General features: G+C 34.3%; 1 protein-coding gene across 1 annotated transcript; it reads right to left on the reverse strand.

The window, feature by feature from the left end:
• Positions 1-2,136: 2,136 nt before the first annotated feature.
• Positions 2,137-12,730, reverse strand: LOC123660507 (transcription termination factor 5, mitochondrial-like). Its single transcript, XM_045595572.1, has 8 exons — positions 12,557-12,730; positions 12,251-12,488; positions 11,982-12,142; positions 11,549-11,889; positions 11,250-11,381; positions 5,889-6,007; positions 3,408-3,638; positions 2,137-2,460 (listed from the first exon to the last, which is right to left on the reverse strand). Exons 1-8 carry the CDS (start codon positions 12,693-12,695, stop codon positions 2,226-2,228), a joined length of 1,596 nt encoding a protein of 531 aa, XP_045451528.1. The 5' UTR covers positions 12,696-12,730; the 3' UTR covers positions 2,137-2,225.
• Between the last annotated feature and the right edge of the window lie 749 nt (positions 12,731-13,479).

A 13,479-nucleotide genomic window follows, 5' to 3' on the forward strand; every position in this document is an offset into this window, starting at 1 on the left:
CAATTACATCGACGAGTAATACAACGTAGATCGACGAAAAAATAATCAAGTAACTACGCGTTATCAAAGATTACTCAAAAAGTAGTTATCAGATCACAATAACATTTATATGTGACCACATGACAAACATCGGCTTTCGATTAAATTTAAAATTATTAAAATCGGTACACCCAGTAAAAAGCTATTTCGGATTTTCAAGAGTTTCCCTCGATTTCTCTGGGATCCCATCATCAGATCCTGGTGTCCTTATCATGGTACTAAACTAAGGATATCTTCTTTCCAACAAAAAAAAGAATTATCAAAATCGGTACACCCAGCAAAAAGTTATTGCGGATTTTCAAGAATTTCCCTCGATTTCTCTAGGATCCCATCATCAGATCCTGGTTTCCTTATCATGCTACTAAACTTGGAATATCTTCTTTCCAACAAAAAAAGAATTATCAAAATCGGTACATCCAGTAGAAAGTTATGCGGTATAATACAACGTAGGTCGACGAAAAAAGCGTCAAGTAAAAACGCATTATTAAATATAGCTCGAAAAGTACTTGTTAGATTTCAAATAAATTTAAATGGGACCAATTGGCACACACCACCTTTCGATTAAAAAAAAAATGTCGAAATCGGTCCACACGGTCAAAAGTTCTGATGTAACATACATTAAAAAAAAAAAGAAAAAAAAAATACAGTCGAATTGAGAACCTCCTCCTTTTTTGGAAGTCGGTTAAAAAAAAAACACGTATTAGTACGAGTGGGTACACTATATATAAGGAAAAATACCTTTTATTTTTTATTATTTTTATTCATAGTTACATATTTACAGTATGCCTAATAAATAAGGTCACGTTTGAGTTAATTTTTGAGTTTGTGTCAACGTTTGACTTTTATTTTTGCACTATCAAGTTTGTTCCAAATGCCGTCTCCACTAAAGTGATATTTCTTTTCCATTTCATATAAAATAAGACTTAAGATCTGACTGTCAGTTAACACACTGTAGTTTAAGTTATTGTAACTGCTATCTAATTCAATTTTACTAGTTTCTTTCATAAAATATTCACCGTCACGGATCTTCATTAAGTATTCTATATATTGCTCCAGTTCGAGGCTGAAAGTAATACACATTATAAATCATGTTTCATCTATACAAATAAACTAAATTGGAGTGTCTGTTTGTAATATTAAAATAACCGCTTTTTACTACATTTATATGTATGTATACAAGGAACATATACCAAAATAACATTTTTTATAAATTTTGTCTGTATGTCTGTTTGTTCCGGTTATTCTCTGAAACAGCTGGACCGATTTTGACGGGACTTTCGATGGCAGATAGCTGGTTTAATAAGGAGTAACTTAGGCTACTTTTATTTTAGAAATTTATTTATTTTGTAACTCTGCGAACTGAACAATAAATATTAATTTTTTGTTGAATTCAACGCGCACAAAGTCGCGGGAAACAGCTAGTTGGTAATAAATTATTTGAAATTTACATTCAAAATAAATAGCAAATAATTTTCCAACATGTAGTTTTCCAAATAAATAACAAATACATATGTACTTTTCCAAGTTAAGCTAACGAATCGGCACCTTAATAATATAAAAATTTCGATTTAGCGGGTACATCGTTCCATAGCTTAGTTGGCTAAAGCACCGACACGGTCAGTCGGAGCTGTAGGTTCGATCCCTGCTGTAACGGTCGATTTTGATATGATATGAAAAAAGTTATACAATTGTATGTAAAAAATTTATATAAATAATTCATTAAAACATTAATTCGGGCTTGGTTTTGGTTTTCGAAGAATTATCAAAATCGGTACATCCAGTAGAAAGTTATGCGGTATAATACAACGTAGGTCGACGAAAAAAGCGTCAAGTAAAAACGCATTATTAAATATAGCTCGAAAAGTACTTGTTAGATTTTAAATAAATTTAAATGGGACCAATTGGCACACACCACCTTTCGATTAAAAAAAAAATGTCGAAATCGGTCCACACGGTCAAAAGTTCTGATGTAACATACATTAAAAAAAAAGAAAAAAAAAATACAGTCGAATTGAGAACCTCCTCCTTTTTTGGAAGTCGGTTAAAAAAAAACACGTATTAGTACGAGTGGGTACACTATATATAAGGAAAAATACCTTTTATTTTTTATTATTTTTATTCATAGTTACATATTTACAGTATGCCTAATAAATAAGGTCACGTTTGAGTTAATTTTTGAGTTTGTGTCAACGTTTGACTTTTATTTTTGCACTATCAAGTTTGTTCCAAATGCCGTCTCCACTAAAGTGATATTTCTTTTCCATTTCATATAAAATAAGACTTAAGATCTGACTGTCAGTTAACACACTGTAGTTTAAGTTATTGTAACTGCTATCTAATTCAATTTTACTAGTTTCTTTCATAAAATATTCACCGTCACGGATCTTCATTAAGTATTCTATATATTGCTCCAGTTCGAGGCTGAAAGTAATACACATTATAAATCATGTTTCATCTATACAAATAAACTAAATTGGAGTGTCTGTTTGTAATATTAAAATAACCGCTTTTTACTACATTTATATGTATGTATACAAGGAACATATACCAAAATAACATTTTTTATAATTTTTGTCTGTATGTCTGTTTGTTCCGGTTAATCTCTGAAACAGCTGGACCGATTTTGACGGGACTTTCGATGGCAGATAGCTGGTTTAATAAGGAGTAACTTAGGCTACTTTTATTTTAGAAATTTATTTATTTTGTAACTCTGCGAACTGAACAATAAATATTAATTTTTTGTTGAATTCAACGCGCACAAAGTCGCGGGAAACAGCTAGTTGGTAATAAATTATTTGAAATTTACATTCAAAATAAATATTCATAATAATATAAAAATTTCGATTTAGCGGGTACATCGTTCCATAGCTTAGTTGGCTAAAGCACTGACACGGTCAGTCGGAGCTGTAGGTTCGATCCCTGCTGTAACGGTCGATTTTGATATGATATGAAAAAAGTTATACAATTGTATGTAAAAATTTTATATAAATAATTCATTAAAACATTAATTCGGGCTTGGTTTTGGTTTTCGTGTGTGCAAAGAGAGCACAAATGATTTTGCTAATATGAAAAGTCAATAGCAGGAGAATGCACGAGTGCTATAGTTTAGCCGCGAGAAGAAAATACTGAGTCATCGCTGTCACTCATCTTAGCCACGACCCTTGACCAATTAAATCGTAGTAAATTGGAACATATGTCTGAAGGGTTTACTTCAAGTGGTCAATATGAACACTGACTTCTCTTCTTTCCTTTAATCTGATTTGCTCAAGGGGCGTGGCTAAGCTAAACGACAACAATGAGTCACTATTTTCTTAGCAAGAATAGACTTTGAAGTTATTTAATATCGTATGATTAAGCTTTTGACTTACACAGGGTATAATAGTATTTGACAGTTATCAAATATGACGTCATCGGTAAACATTCTTTTCAACATCTGTATGTTTTCTCCTACAACGTTTAACGCAGTGTGAAGCCAATATTTATGTCGTTTCAATTTATTTAACACTGACTTATTAGTTATACCCGCCCCACTGAGAGATGAACTCACTAACACAGCTACATCTCGACTGCAAATTTTGTTTCCAAAACTATTTATGTACCTGAAATAGTGAAAAAATAAATACTATTACTTGTATGAAATTTTTGAATTATCTTCCTATTTTAGTTATAAATTGAAATACCATTTTTTTTGCATTAGTTGAAATTTAACTAAATAACAAAATGAAATACATGCAATAAATTAAAACGTATAATAGTAAAAGCTGGAGTAACAAAATGTGTGTTGTCCAGGGCTTGGTAATACCGTAAACGTTACCTCTGATGTCACTTAATAAAGATGTTTTACCGACATCTCCTAGAGCCTCTCCATGCAAAATTGGTTAACTCAAGATTTTGAAATTAACAAGAAGGTTCTCCCCAATGGTCTTTGGAAAACTTTTGACTCCCTATTTTGCTCTGTAAGACATGTAATAATCTCTCGTGTTAGAGTAGCGGAGGTCTCTGCGTACAAGTTTCCGTATCCCCGGAAAGAACCTTCTGTTCTGGCGAAATTTCTTGAGTAGCGGGCATCACGCGCATACGCTGAATCAGATATAAGGGTTCGGGAGACAGTGTGGTGTGCTTCTTTGATTTCGTCGGCGGAAAGTGTTTGTAACCCAGTGTACACGCTGTTTTCACCACGTTGTCGGTCATTTCGTTCACGTCGCTAATGGTTTCCAGCGAATCGAATCGATTTTGGAGTTCCAGTTGGAATTGCTCGGAGCCGGAGGGAGGATAGATTTTATCAAGCGGGCGCGCTCTTTGCATAGGCTTATATTTATAGTGCCCCGTAACAACGGTGGTCTCTGCCGGTGTTAAGCCTATTAACTACTGAGACATCTCTGAATATATGCCTTTTATCCGCAATAATGAAATCTATCTCGTTCCTCGTCACAGTGTCCGGCTCTGCCATTTCCTCCGACTTTTGGGCTTTTTCTCAAAAAAGAATTCATCAAAAAGAGCTCTTTCGGCTCGAGGAAGTTGACAAGAATCTGCCCCGTGCTTCCTGCGCTACAACCCGTGTGGGCCGATTTTCCGTCGCTACCACAGGAAAGCCCATCTCCTTTTACGGAAGTAGAACAAGTAACCGGAAGGCAGGATCATCGTGTCTCGCCCTCTCTTCGGACTTCAAACAACCCCAATATTCTCCACATAATGTGACTCAATTCTACTTTAAGTTCGTTGAGGTGATGGCCCAGCCGAAGAGTGCATCCATTAAACGTTTCCAGGTGTAGTGTTAGGTGACAGCCTTCCGTAAGCCGGTGATTCCTAGCACCCTCCACCTCACCGTTACTGGAACCACTGCCGTAGCCAGGAATAGTGGAGCTACCAGGAACTGAGGGCTAAAATTTCTGCCGCAAACTCATAAGGGTTTTCACCATAGTCACCACACTGGGCAGCCAAGTCGGTGACTACAGGTTACAAGGCTGGCTTTATCGCACCGAAGACGCGCGTGGTCGGTCTCTATAGTTAAAAAGCCAGCTGAAGGATGGTTATCCCGCCAACCACATAGCAATCAATAGTTAAAAGACGCAAATGAAATATGATCCCAACGAAACCACGTGACCAGGCGATTTCTAATATAGAATATTGCTTTGAAAATATTTCGTAGGAATCTGTTTACCCCCTCCTCCCCCTCCCAGTAAAGGTTTGTAGAGATTTTTCAAACCCCCACCCTCTCGGGAAACCTTATGTAATTAATGAATGGCCCTAAGAGGTGTCGGTAATAATATTTTTATTTAGTGACGTCAGAAGTATTGTTATCTTCGGTATATCTATAGCGGTATCGTTACCAAGTCCTGGTGTTGTGTAACAAATGAATGTTTAATACTATCGATATTAATGTAGCAACTTTTGTAGTTTCTATAGTATACGCTAGATGGCTCTGTTATTCGCCAAAAACGTTGGACATCTTCAGTCAGTCAGTCAGTTCAGTCTATTGCAGTCCACTGCTGGACATAAGCCTCCCCGAGTTCGCACCAGACATCTTCGTGATGCTAATATTATTATTGTTGCGTTTCTACCGTAAAAAAATTACTATCATGTGGTCGAAGAAGATTAACTTAAAAAAAAAAAAAAAAAAATACAAAGAAACAAAAAATCAGGCGGGTAATAATCAAGGGTATTGTGATGGTAACACAATACAAGGTATACATAACATACACTTTTTATCTTTTATAAACCATTGCCTCATGTAACTGCTATACATATATTTGATTAAAAAAAATCAAGAGAAAATTTGTCTTGTATTATACCAAGTCTTTTTTTAAAATTATGATAGGAAATGTTGGTATATTAAGTAAACATCTTACGTGTTGAACACTTTGTTCGAGGCCACTAGATGGTTTAGGCTGTAACAATTTTTCTTTGCTGCTTGTATTTTTGCTAAGCGATTCAACATTTTCTTTTCATGTACCACTAAGTAGAGTACCTAGTAGATAAAGGATAGTAATGAGCTAAAATTATGTTTACAATGACTATTTATTGTCCCCTCATTCGATTTTAACAATTAGGAACATACATTTCATTAACCGACTTCAAAAAAAGGAGGAGGTTACTCAATTCGAGTGTATATATATATATATATATATATATATATATATATATATATATATATATATATATATATATATATATATATATATATACATCCAGATACATTTTTGGCGTCAAGCAAAAACTGCGTTATTACGACGTCCCTCAGTTATGCTTACATTTTATATGTTTTTTCTGCGAATGTTGCTTATTTTTTTCATTTTAAATTCCGTGGGTTATATCAATTTCTTTAAATTTCTTTTTTGAGAATATTCTGCTTACAGTTGTGCCCAACCATTTATGAACCCCTTTCATGATACTTATGTTATTGCTTCCTCCATATATCCATATAGCCTCACTTAATGCACCGATTATTTAGCGTCCTATATAAGTAATGATGAAATGAGTGAGAAGTAAGCTGAAATGCGACGTTGCCAGTTTTCTAGTAGGTGTGATCATCTATCGTTAACTTAAGAAATAATTCTATTACGCTCGTTGAAATTTTAACATGTAACGGTCATAAGAACACCTCCAATTTTTCATCTTATAATAGCTCTCTTAATGAGTTGCAACATATATTTTATTTAGGCTTTTAACATTTTAATTATTGACGACGTAGCACATCATCAGAATAATAATATAATAAATAATTATTTATCGTTATGTCCATTTGTTATAAGTATTCTTTGCCGGTTCGTAGGTTATGTCCACTTTCCTGCGAACCGTCAAAGAATAATAATAAATAATGTTCCCTTATCCTGCCACGGATACTTTCTGTACATTGAAGATATTTAAAAAAAGTGATACGGTCTATGAATACAGGTTACTGAATCGAACATTTTTTTTATATGTTTGTATGTGTCGTTGTGTCTTCATCACGCCAAAACAGCTAAACGGATTTCAAGTAATTTTAGAACATGGGTAACTGGGCATCCAAGAATACGAGGATATTATTTTTTCTTCTTCGCTGACGAATCTTATAGGTTAATTAAGTTTTATAGCCACAAATAGTTGTGCTGCCTGCTTTTACAAACAACATATTATTATCATTTTCAATATAAAAATGTCTCACGGCTAAAATATTTTTATACAGACTAAATAGTCTAACTACTTAACTCTATTTCACTAGAATGATTTACCTAAGTCGTCGTCTGGCAAATTTAAACGTCGTCAAACAATATTTACTTATAAAATATAAAGTATATCTTTTAAGTAGGTTTCTAATTTTTTTTAAGTGGATAACAATAGTTTATTAAACATTATACATATTTACAATTCACAACTTAAGAACTAAATATTTACAGATAGTTTTGGTATAAATCATGTCCGCGTGGAATCGTGTCAAGAATGCTGACAGCATTTTCTCGTTGAATCGCTATGCCGATTCTCTGGGCAAAAAAATGCACTAGCCCTCTTGTCACCAGTGGAGGCAATAAGGCGAAGAGTTATCTCATTTAAAAAAAAAATTAGCACTGCTACTCCAAGGTCCAAGTGTTTCGACTGCAAATGGCACAAAGATGTAATTTGAAATTAATGACGAATACTTGTGCCGTTTAATCGTTTCAGCTTTTTCCGCTGTGGCTCCCGCTTTTAAGGCTGTTTCCCTGACATGAGAAGGAGCAAGTGTGTAAACGCAGGTTGCGTCCCACAAAAGCGCCCGTCCCCTTTCCCAGGGAACCAACGTCAATCCATCAGGTCTCTTGCCATCATTGCGACTAATTCCAGTAGGCTCGATAAGAGCAGGAACGTCGATGGTGGCAAGAGCTTTTTTATGGTATCGTTTAGGGAACCGTGGCGGGAAAACCTACCTGAACTCTTGTTACAGGAAAGGCCGTGTAGTCCGAAAGAATCGACCTTTTTTTCCGCACGGAGATCTGTGTTCAAAGCACAGTGGAGCTCCCAACCGGAGACCGAAAGCAATTCTAAAACTTTCTTGGGTCAAAAGCCAGAACAGCTGCAAAAAAACTTCGTATCCTTAATAACAGTATGCGTCAAACTAACGTCCGTATATGTGTTACGTATTGCGTAGCCCTTACCTTATATACGGACGTCGTAAATCTGTATACCTACTATTCGAACCACTACAAATTCGACGTCCATAACCAAACCGTCACTAAACAAAAAACACAAATTTTCAGTAGGGGCGCTCAGTAACCAAATAAAAAATCATTGCAAAAATGTATTAAATGTAACAGAACCTTTGTTTTTTCAGATTTAAAGACTGCTACCCAGCCTGGCTTCCATATTCATGCAAAAGAGTATAGATAATGTATATCTAATATATAAAATTCTCGTGTCGCGGTGTTTGTAGTTAAACTCCTCCGAAACGGCTTGACCGATTCTCATGAAATTTTTTGTGCATATTGGGTAGGTATGAGAATCGAACAACATCTATTTTTCATCCCCCTAAATGTTAAGGGTAGTCCACCCCTAAATTTAATTTTTAATTTTTAGATAAATTATTTTATTTTTTATTTTATTATGATTTGGCGTTGAAAAATACATACAACCCTATGTTTTCACCCTTCTACCACCAACCCCTATTTTAAAATAGCGTTTAGCGGCAAGACAACGTTTGCCGGGTCAGCTAGTTAACTTATAGAAATATTTTTATTTTTATGACAAAATAGTGTCACTTTTCCGTTTAATATGTAAATTCAATTCGTAAATTCGTTAAAGCCTCACTTTTTCCTTTTAAGTGTACTTTTATTTTATTTTACTACTTAAGCAGTATTTTGCAACCGAGCGTCAAATAAGCAGCGACACGTGCGTAGCAACTGTTTTTAAATGATTTGTTTTGACTTAATTGAATATTTCAAAACCTTCAAATACAGTCAGTTTGGCAACGTCGCAATAGGACGTCAAATAATCGGTTGTATCGGAAGAGTTTTAGCAGAGTATACGCTCTGTCGATATACGCGCTAGACTAGCGCTGCACCGTTGGTACGGAATTTCGCGGAAGTTTTAGTTATACAAATGCAAATGTCTCAACGATTTTTTGGCTTCCGGCGATTTTTGTTGTACAGGTAGCTAGAGCCAAAAGGACTAATGGGACATCGATTAAAAAAGTGGCGTCCGATATGCGGACGTCTAAAGGAGGTGGACGCCAGTTTAGATGCATTTCGGCCCATGTGGGACGCCTAATTATTAGCAGGATGTATATATATATATATATATATATATATATATATATATATATATATATATATATATATATATATATATATATATACGATGGCCGCTGAAAAGTTCTGAGCCTAGGGTACTTGCAGTCGTACTATTTACTGGTCACTATTTGAACGACATCTAGCCACTATATAAGCGAAGTTTCACGTCATTAGCTTCATTACGCTTTGAGTAATTGAACCGTAAACATCACCATGTCTGAGTTATCACTGCACTTAACGACGTTTGAGCATTGCGCCGTCATCAAATTCCTCGTTAAAAAGGGGAAAACAGCAAAAGAAATTTTTGAAGAAACTAGTGTATACGGAGAATCTGGACCGTCGTCAGCCACGGATAAACGATAGACACGCCTATTCCAACAAGGCAGAGAGACTCTGGAAGATGACCCCCACTCGGGTCGGCCGAACACTGCAGTCACCGATGAAAACATCGACACATCGACACACAACACAGAAGTAAAAAAATTGTACTGGACGATCGCCGAATAAAATTGTGACAGATAGCAGAAGAGCTTGGCTTTAGTAAGGAACGAGTTGGAGATATTATGCACAATCATTTGCATATGAATAAAGTCAGTGCGCGTTGGGTGCCAAAAATGCTCACGCCACTTGACAAGCAGCGGCGCGTTGAAACTTCTGAAGAGTTTTTAGACTTGTGCAAGGATAATTTGGAAGAAATTTGCAATCGTATTGTCACCGTTGATGAAACGTGGATCCGACAATATGACCCAGAATCAAAACAGGAGTTAATGCAGTAGAAGAGAAGGGGGAAAGACCGCCGAAGAAGTTCAAGGTGGAAAAATCGGCTTCCAAACTCATGGCCACCATTTTTTGGGATTGCGAAGGAGTTTTGCTCATAGATAACCTTCCAAAAAAAAAACTACAATGAATGCAGAGTATTATGCTGGGCTTTTAAAAAAAGTTCGCGAAGCCATTGTCGAAAAAAAAAAGAGGTAAAATCAGCAAAGGAATTTTGTTTTTGCAAGACAACGCGTCAGTTCATACGGCGCGTATTGCGAGGCAAGCCTTGCGAGAAACTGGCTTCGATGAAGTAAATCACCCTCCCTATAATCCAGATCTGGCGACAGACCTAGCGATTATTTTTTATTTAAAAATTTGAAAAAAGACTTATGGGGACGAAGATTTGGGGATGATGAAGAGATGAAAGTGGCCGTTAATGAACATTTTCTAGCCAAAGACTCGGGTTACTTTTTATCAAGGATACAAGCCCTCTATAAAAGATGTCAAAGGTGTATTGAAGTCCAGGGGGACTATATTGAATAATAACTTTTATTTAGATTTTTATCTAGACTCTGAATGCCCTAGGCTCAGAACTTTTCAGCCGCCCTTCGTATATATATATATATTATGTATGTTCGGGGATAACTCCGTCGTTTATGAACCGATTTTGATAATACTTTTTTTGTTGGAATGGTGATATCCTAAGTGTAGTACCATGATAAGGAAACCAGGATCTGATTTTTGATTTTTTCTGATTAATGATTTTTTCGTCTACCTATGTGTATTACTTGTCGATGTAATTGAAGTCGGTTTTTTTTTCGTTTGCCAGACACAATTACTTTCACTTTTTTTTCTTCTAGTAGTAATACAGTCATCATGTTGAAAACAACCAATTGGCGAAACAGTCTGAGCACATTTCTTTTTTACTCAGCTGAGATGCAAGGAGACGACAGAGTAAGTAGAGAGATCTATGACGTTAAGTGAGGTGAGGTGACAGTCGTAGTCTTAACTTTTTATAACAAAAGAAACTAGAGTTGGCATGATAACATTTGAGTAAAATTGTCTTAGAAAAAAACTCAATGACTACACACTCAATTGTTGGTAAATGATTCACTTTTTCATGTAAGTAATTATAAGAATTATACTGATAAGTATTCTTACTCTCATAATTGTAATGTAAAATTAGGTAACTTTTAAAATGTAAATAATTACTCTTGGATTTGATGATAGCACTTGATATTCCTTCAGTTTAATAAGTTGTTCTAACCGTTCTTGAACTGTATCTGGACGCATACAATAAATCTTGAGGCAGCGTCTTTGAGCATTGTTTGAAATACTGTATTTCTGAAATAATATATGATGTCATTATTATATGATGAACAAAGGACAGTAAATTATTTATGTAGTAGTATCTACTTTTAGATATGGTTATAATTTAACAAACGAATTGAAGAAAATTTATTAAAGAAATTAAAACCTTATGTTTTAAAACAAAAAAAAAAAAAAAATACCTGTAACATGTCTTTTATTTCTATGAGAGCTTGGTAACGATTTTTTAGTATAGCAGGCTCAATTTTGATAGCATCTCTGATATCTAAGCCACCCAGTGAATCCACATTCTCTAAAATAAGTCTTGTATTTGCTGGATCTGATGATATTATAAATCCATTTCTTCTTATTGTTTCTACATTAAATTTAATGACATTCTGCGCTATGTCTAATGCTTCTTGAATGTCACAAATTGGTCTATGTTTGAGTGGTAAATAATTTTTACAGTAATTTTTAAACTCGTCCGAGGTTATAGAAAATTTATACTGGAGGTATCTTTCTAATACGCTCATTCTAATTGTCACTAAAATTGTGCAATAACAAAAAATATTCTCATTAATCTTCAACAAAATAGTAACAAACTCTCTATACATTATATTTCAAATTATCACTTACAAATATTAGTATCGGAATCTAAAAAATTAATAAGTTTGACATGATGTTTTGGCCAATCAAAAAAACCACTTAGTAATAACTTTTCTAAATTGAGATCATCTTTTAACAATCCTTCTTTTTTTAATTGTGATATTGTCCGGGATTTGACTAATGTATGGTATCTGTAAAATGTAAAATTTTAAATATTAGTTTCATTTGTGATAAAATTTGCAAGTTAGTGCAAGTTCATAACTAATTAAATTAATATACATGTATTATTATATATTTACCTTATTATATGTTTAGGGAGTATAATAGTAAAATTGCATTCTTTTAAAATTTCTGCATAATTATCCATTAATAGGTGATTCATGCAAAATATATGAGGATCAAAACAAGCATCTTCAGCTGTTATGCCAAATTTATTTAATATTTTTAAAGTACACTGTATTTGATGTTTACTAAATTCAAAAATCTTTGGATATTTCCTCTTTAGTTCATCAACAAAATGATCTGTGACAGGTTGACCTGTAATGCAAATAAATGTTTAACATATTGTTCCTATATGAGTAATATTTCTTATTTGTAGTGTTTACCAGAAACTTCTTTGTAAAGATTTATAAAAGGTACTGTGTGATAAAACTTTCTGCACATTGGAAATATTGCATATTTTTGATGGCACAAAATTAAACATTGTTTTCTTGTTAAAGATCGTAATATTATTTTGAAAATCATTGCATTTAATGTTTATACTGCATGTCGTTAAACTAATTTTGAGTTGATTTGTTTATTTATTCACTGTCAAGTTTTAAATTTCAAAAGACAAGGTGACAGTTGTTACGTGGTTATTAGGAATAGCTACATCAATGCCAAATATTGCATTTTAATTTTCAAGACTACAAGAAATTCATGCAATGAAATTATTAAAAAACCTACTATTTATAAATTTATCTTACATCAGTTTAGTAAATAATTATTTTTATTTATTTATTAGTTTATAATAAGGTTATGTACTATGTACATAGAGCAACACGGAGGGGAGTAGCCATGTACAGACGTTCCCCCTCTGTCAAGGTATAAGTCCAAATGGTCCTACGCGTTCAATAAAATTAGTTGCAGCTGGACTGGTAACTAGACTAAATCTAGTTGCGCGATTGAATCAACGTCCTACAAAAAATGCCGAATCGTTTTGTTTTTTGGTGCAAAAAGAAATGTGGCACGTCAAATTTACTAAAAGATGTCGTTACCTTTCTTATGCAAGTATTTTTTAATCACATTATTATTGTATATTTTTTTTTAAACCTTTTTCAAAGTTAAAAATTACAAATGTTATCGGTCGTGTTGTTTCGGATTTGTTTACCAACATAGGCCACTCGCCCTCATACAATATACGGATCGGTCGAGCGACTGATCCAAGTCTATTTTCGAAAAGTTGCTGTCGCCGAGCAATAGTGTTGTCACCGATTTGTTTGTAGATAGTTATCGATAAAAACGGCAAAGGCAAGGGAGGAGAGAGACA

The sequence above is a fragment of the Melitaea cinxia genome, chromosome 2 (genome assembly GCF_905220565.1).
Source record: "Melitaea cinxia chromosome 2, ilMelCinx1.1, whole genome shotgun sequence".
Lineage (NCBI taxonomy): Eukaryota > Metazoa > Arthropoda > Insecta > Lepidoptera > Nymphalidae > Melitaea > Melitaea cinxia.

Excerpts from the sequence above, each read along its gene's own strand:
- LOC123660507 (XM_045595572.1), bottom strand. The coding sequence starts at position 12,695 with ATGATTTTCAAAATAATATTACGATCTTTAACAAGAAAACAATGTTTA. Across the intron at positions 3,639-5,888 it reads TCGAACAAAGTGTTCAACAC|GTACATAAATAGTTTTGGAA; the intron begins GTAAGATGTTTA and ends TCACTATTTCAG. Across the intron at positions 2,461-3,407 it reads CAAATACTATTATACCCTGT|CCTCGAACTGGAGCAATATA; the intron begins GTAAGTCAAAAG and ends TATTACTTTCAG.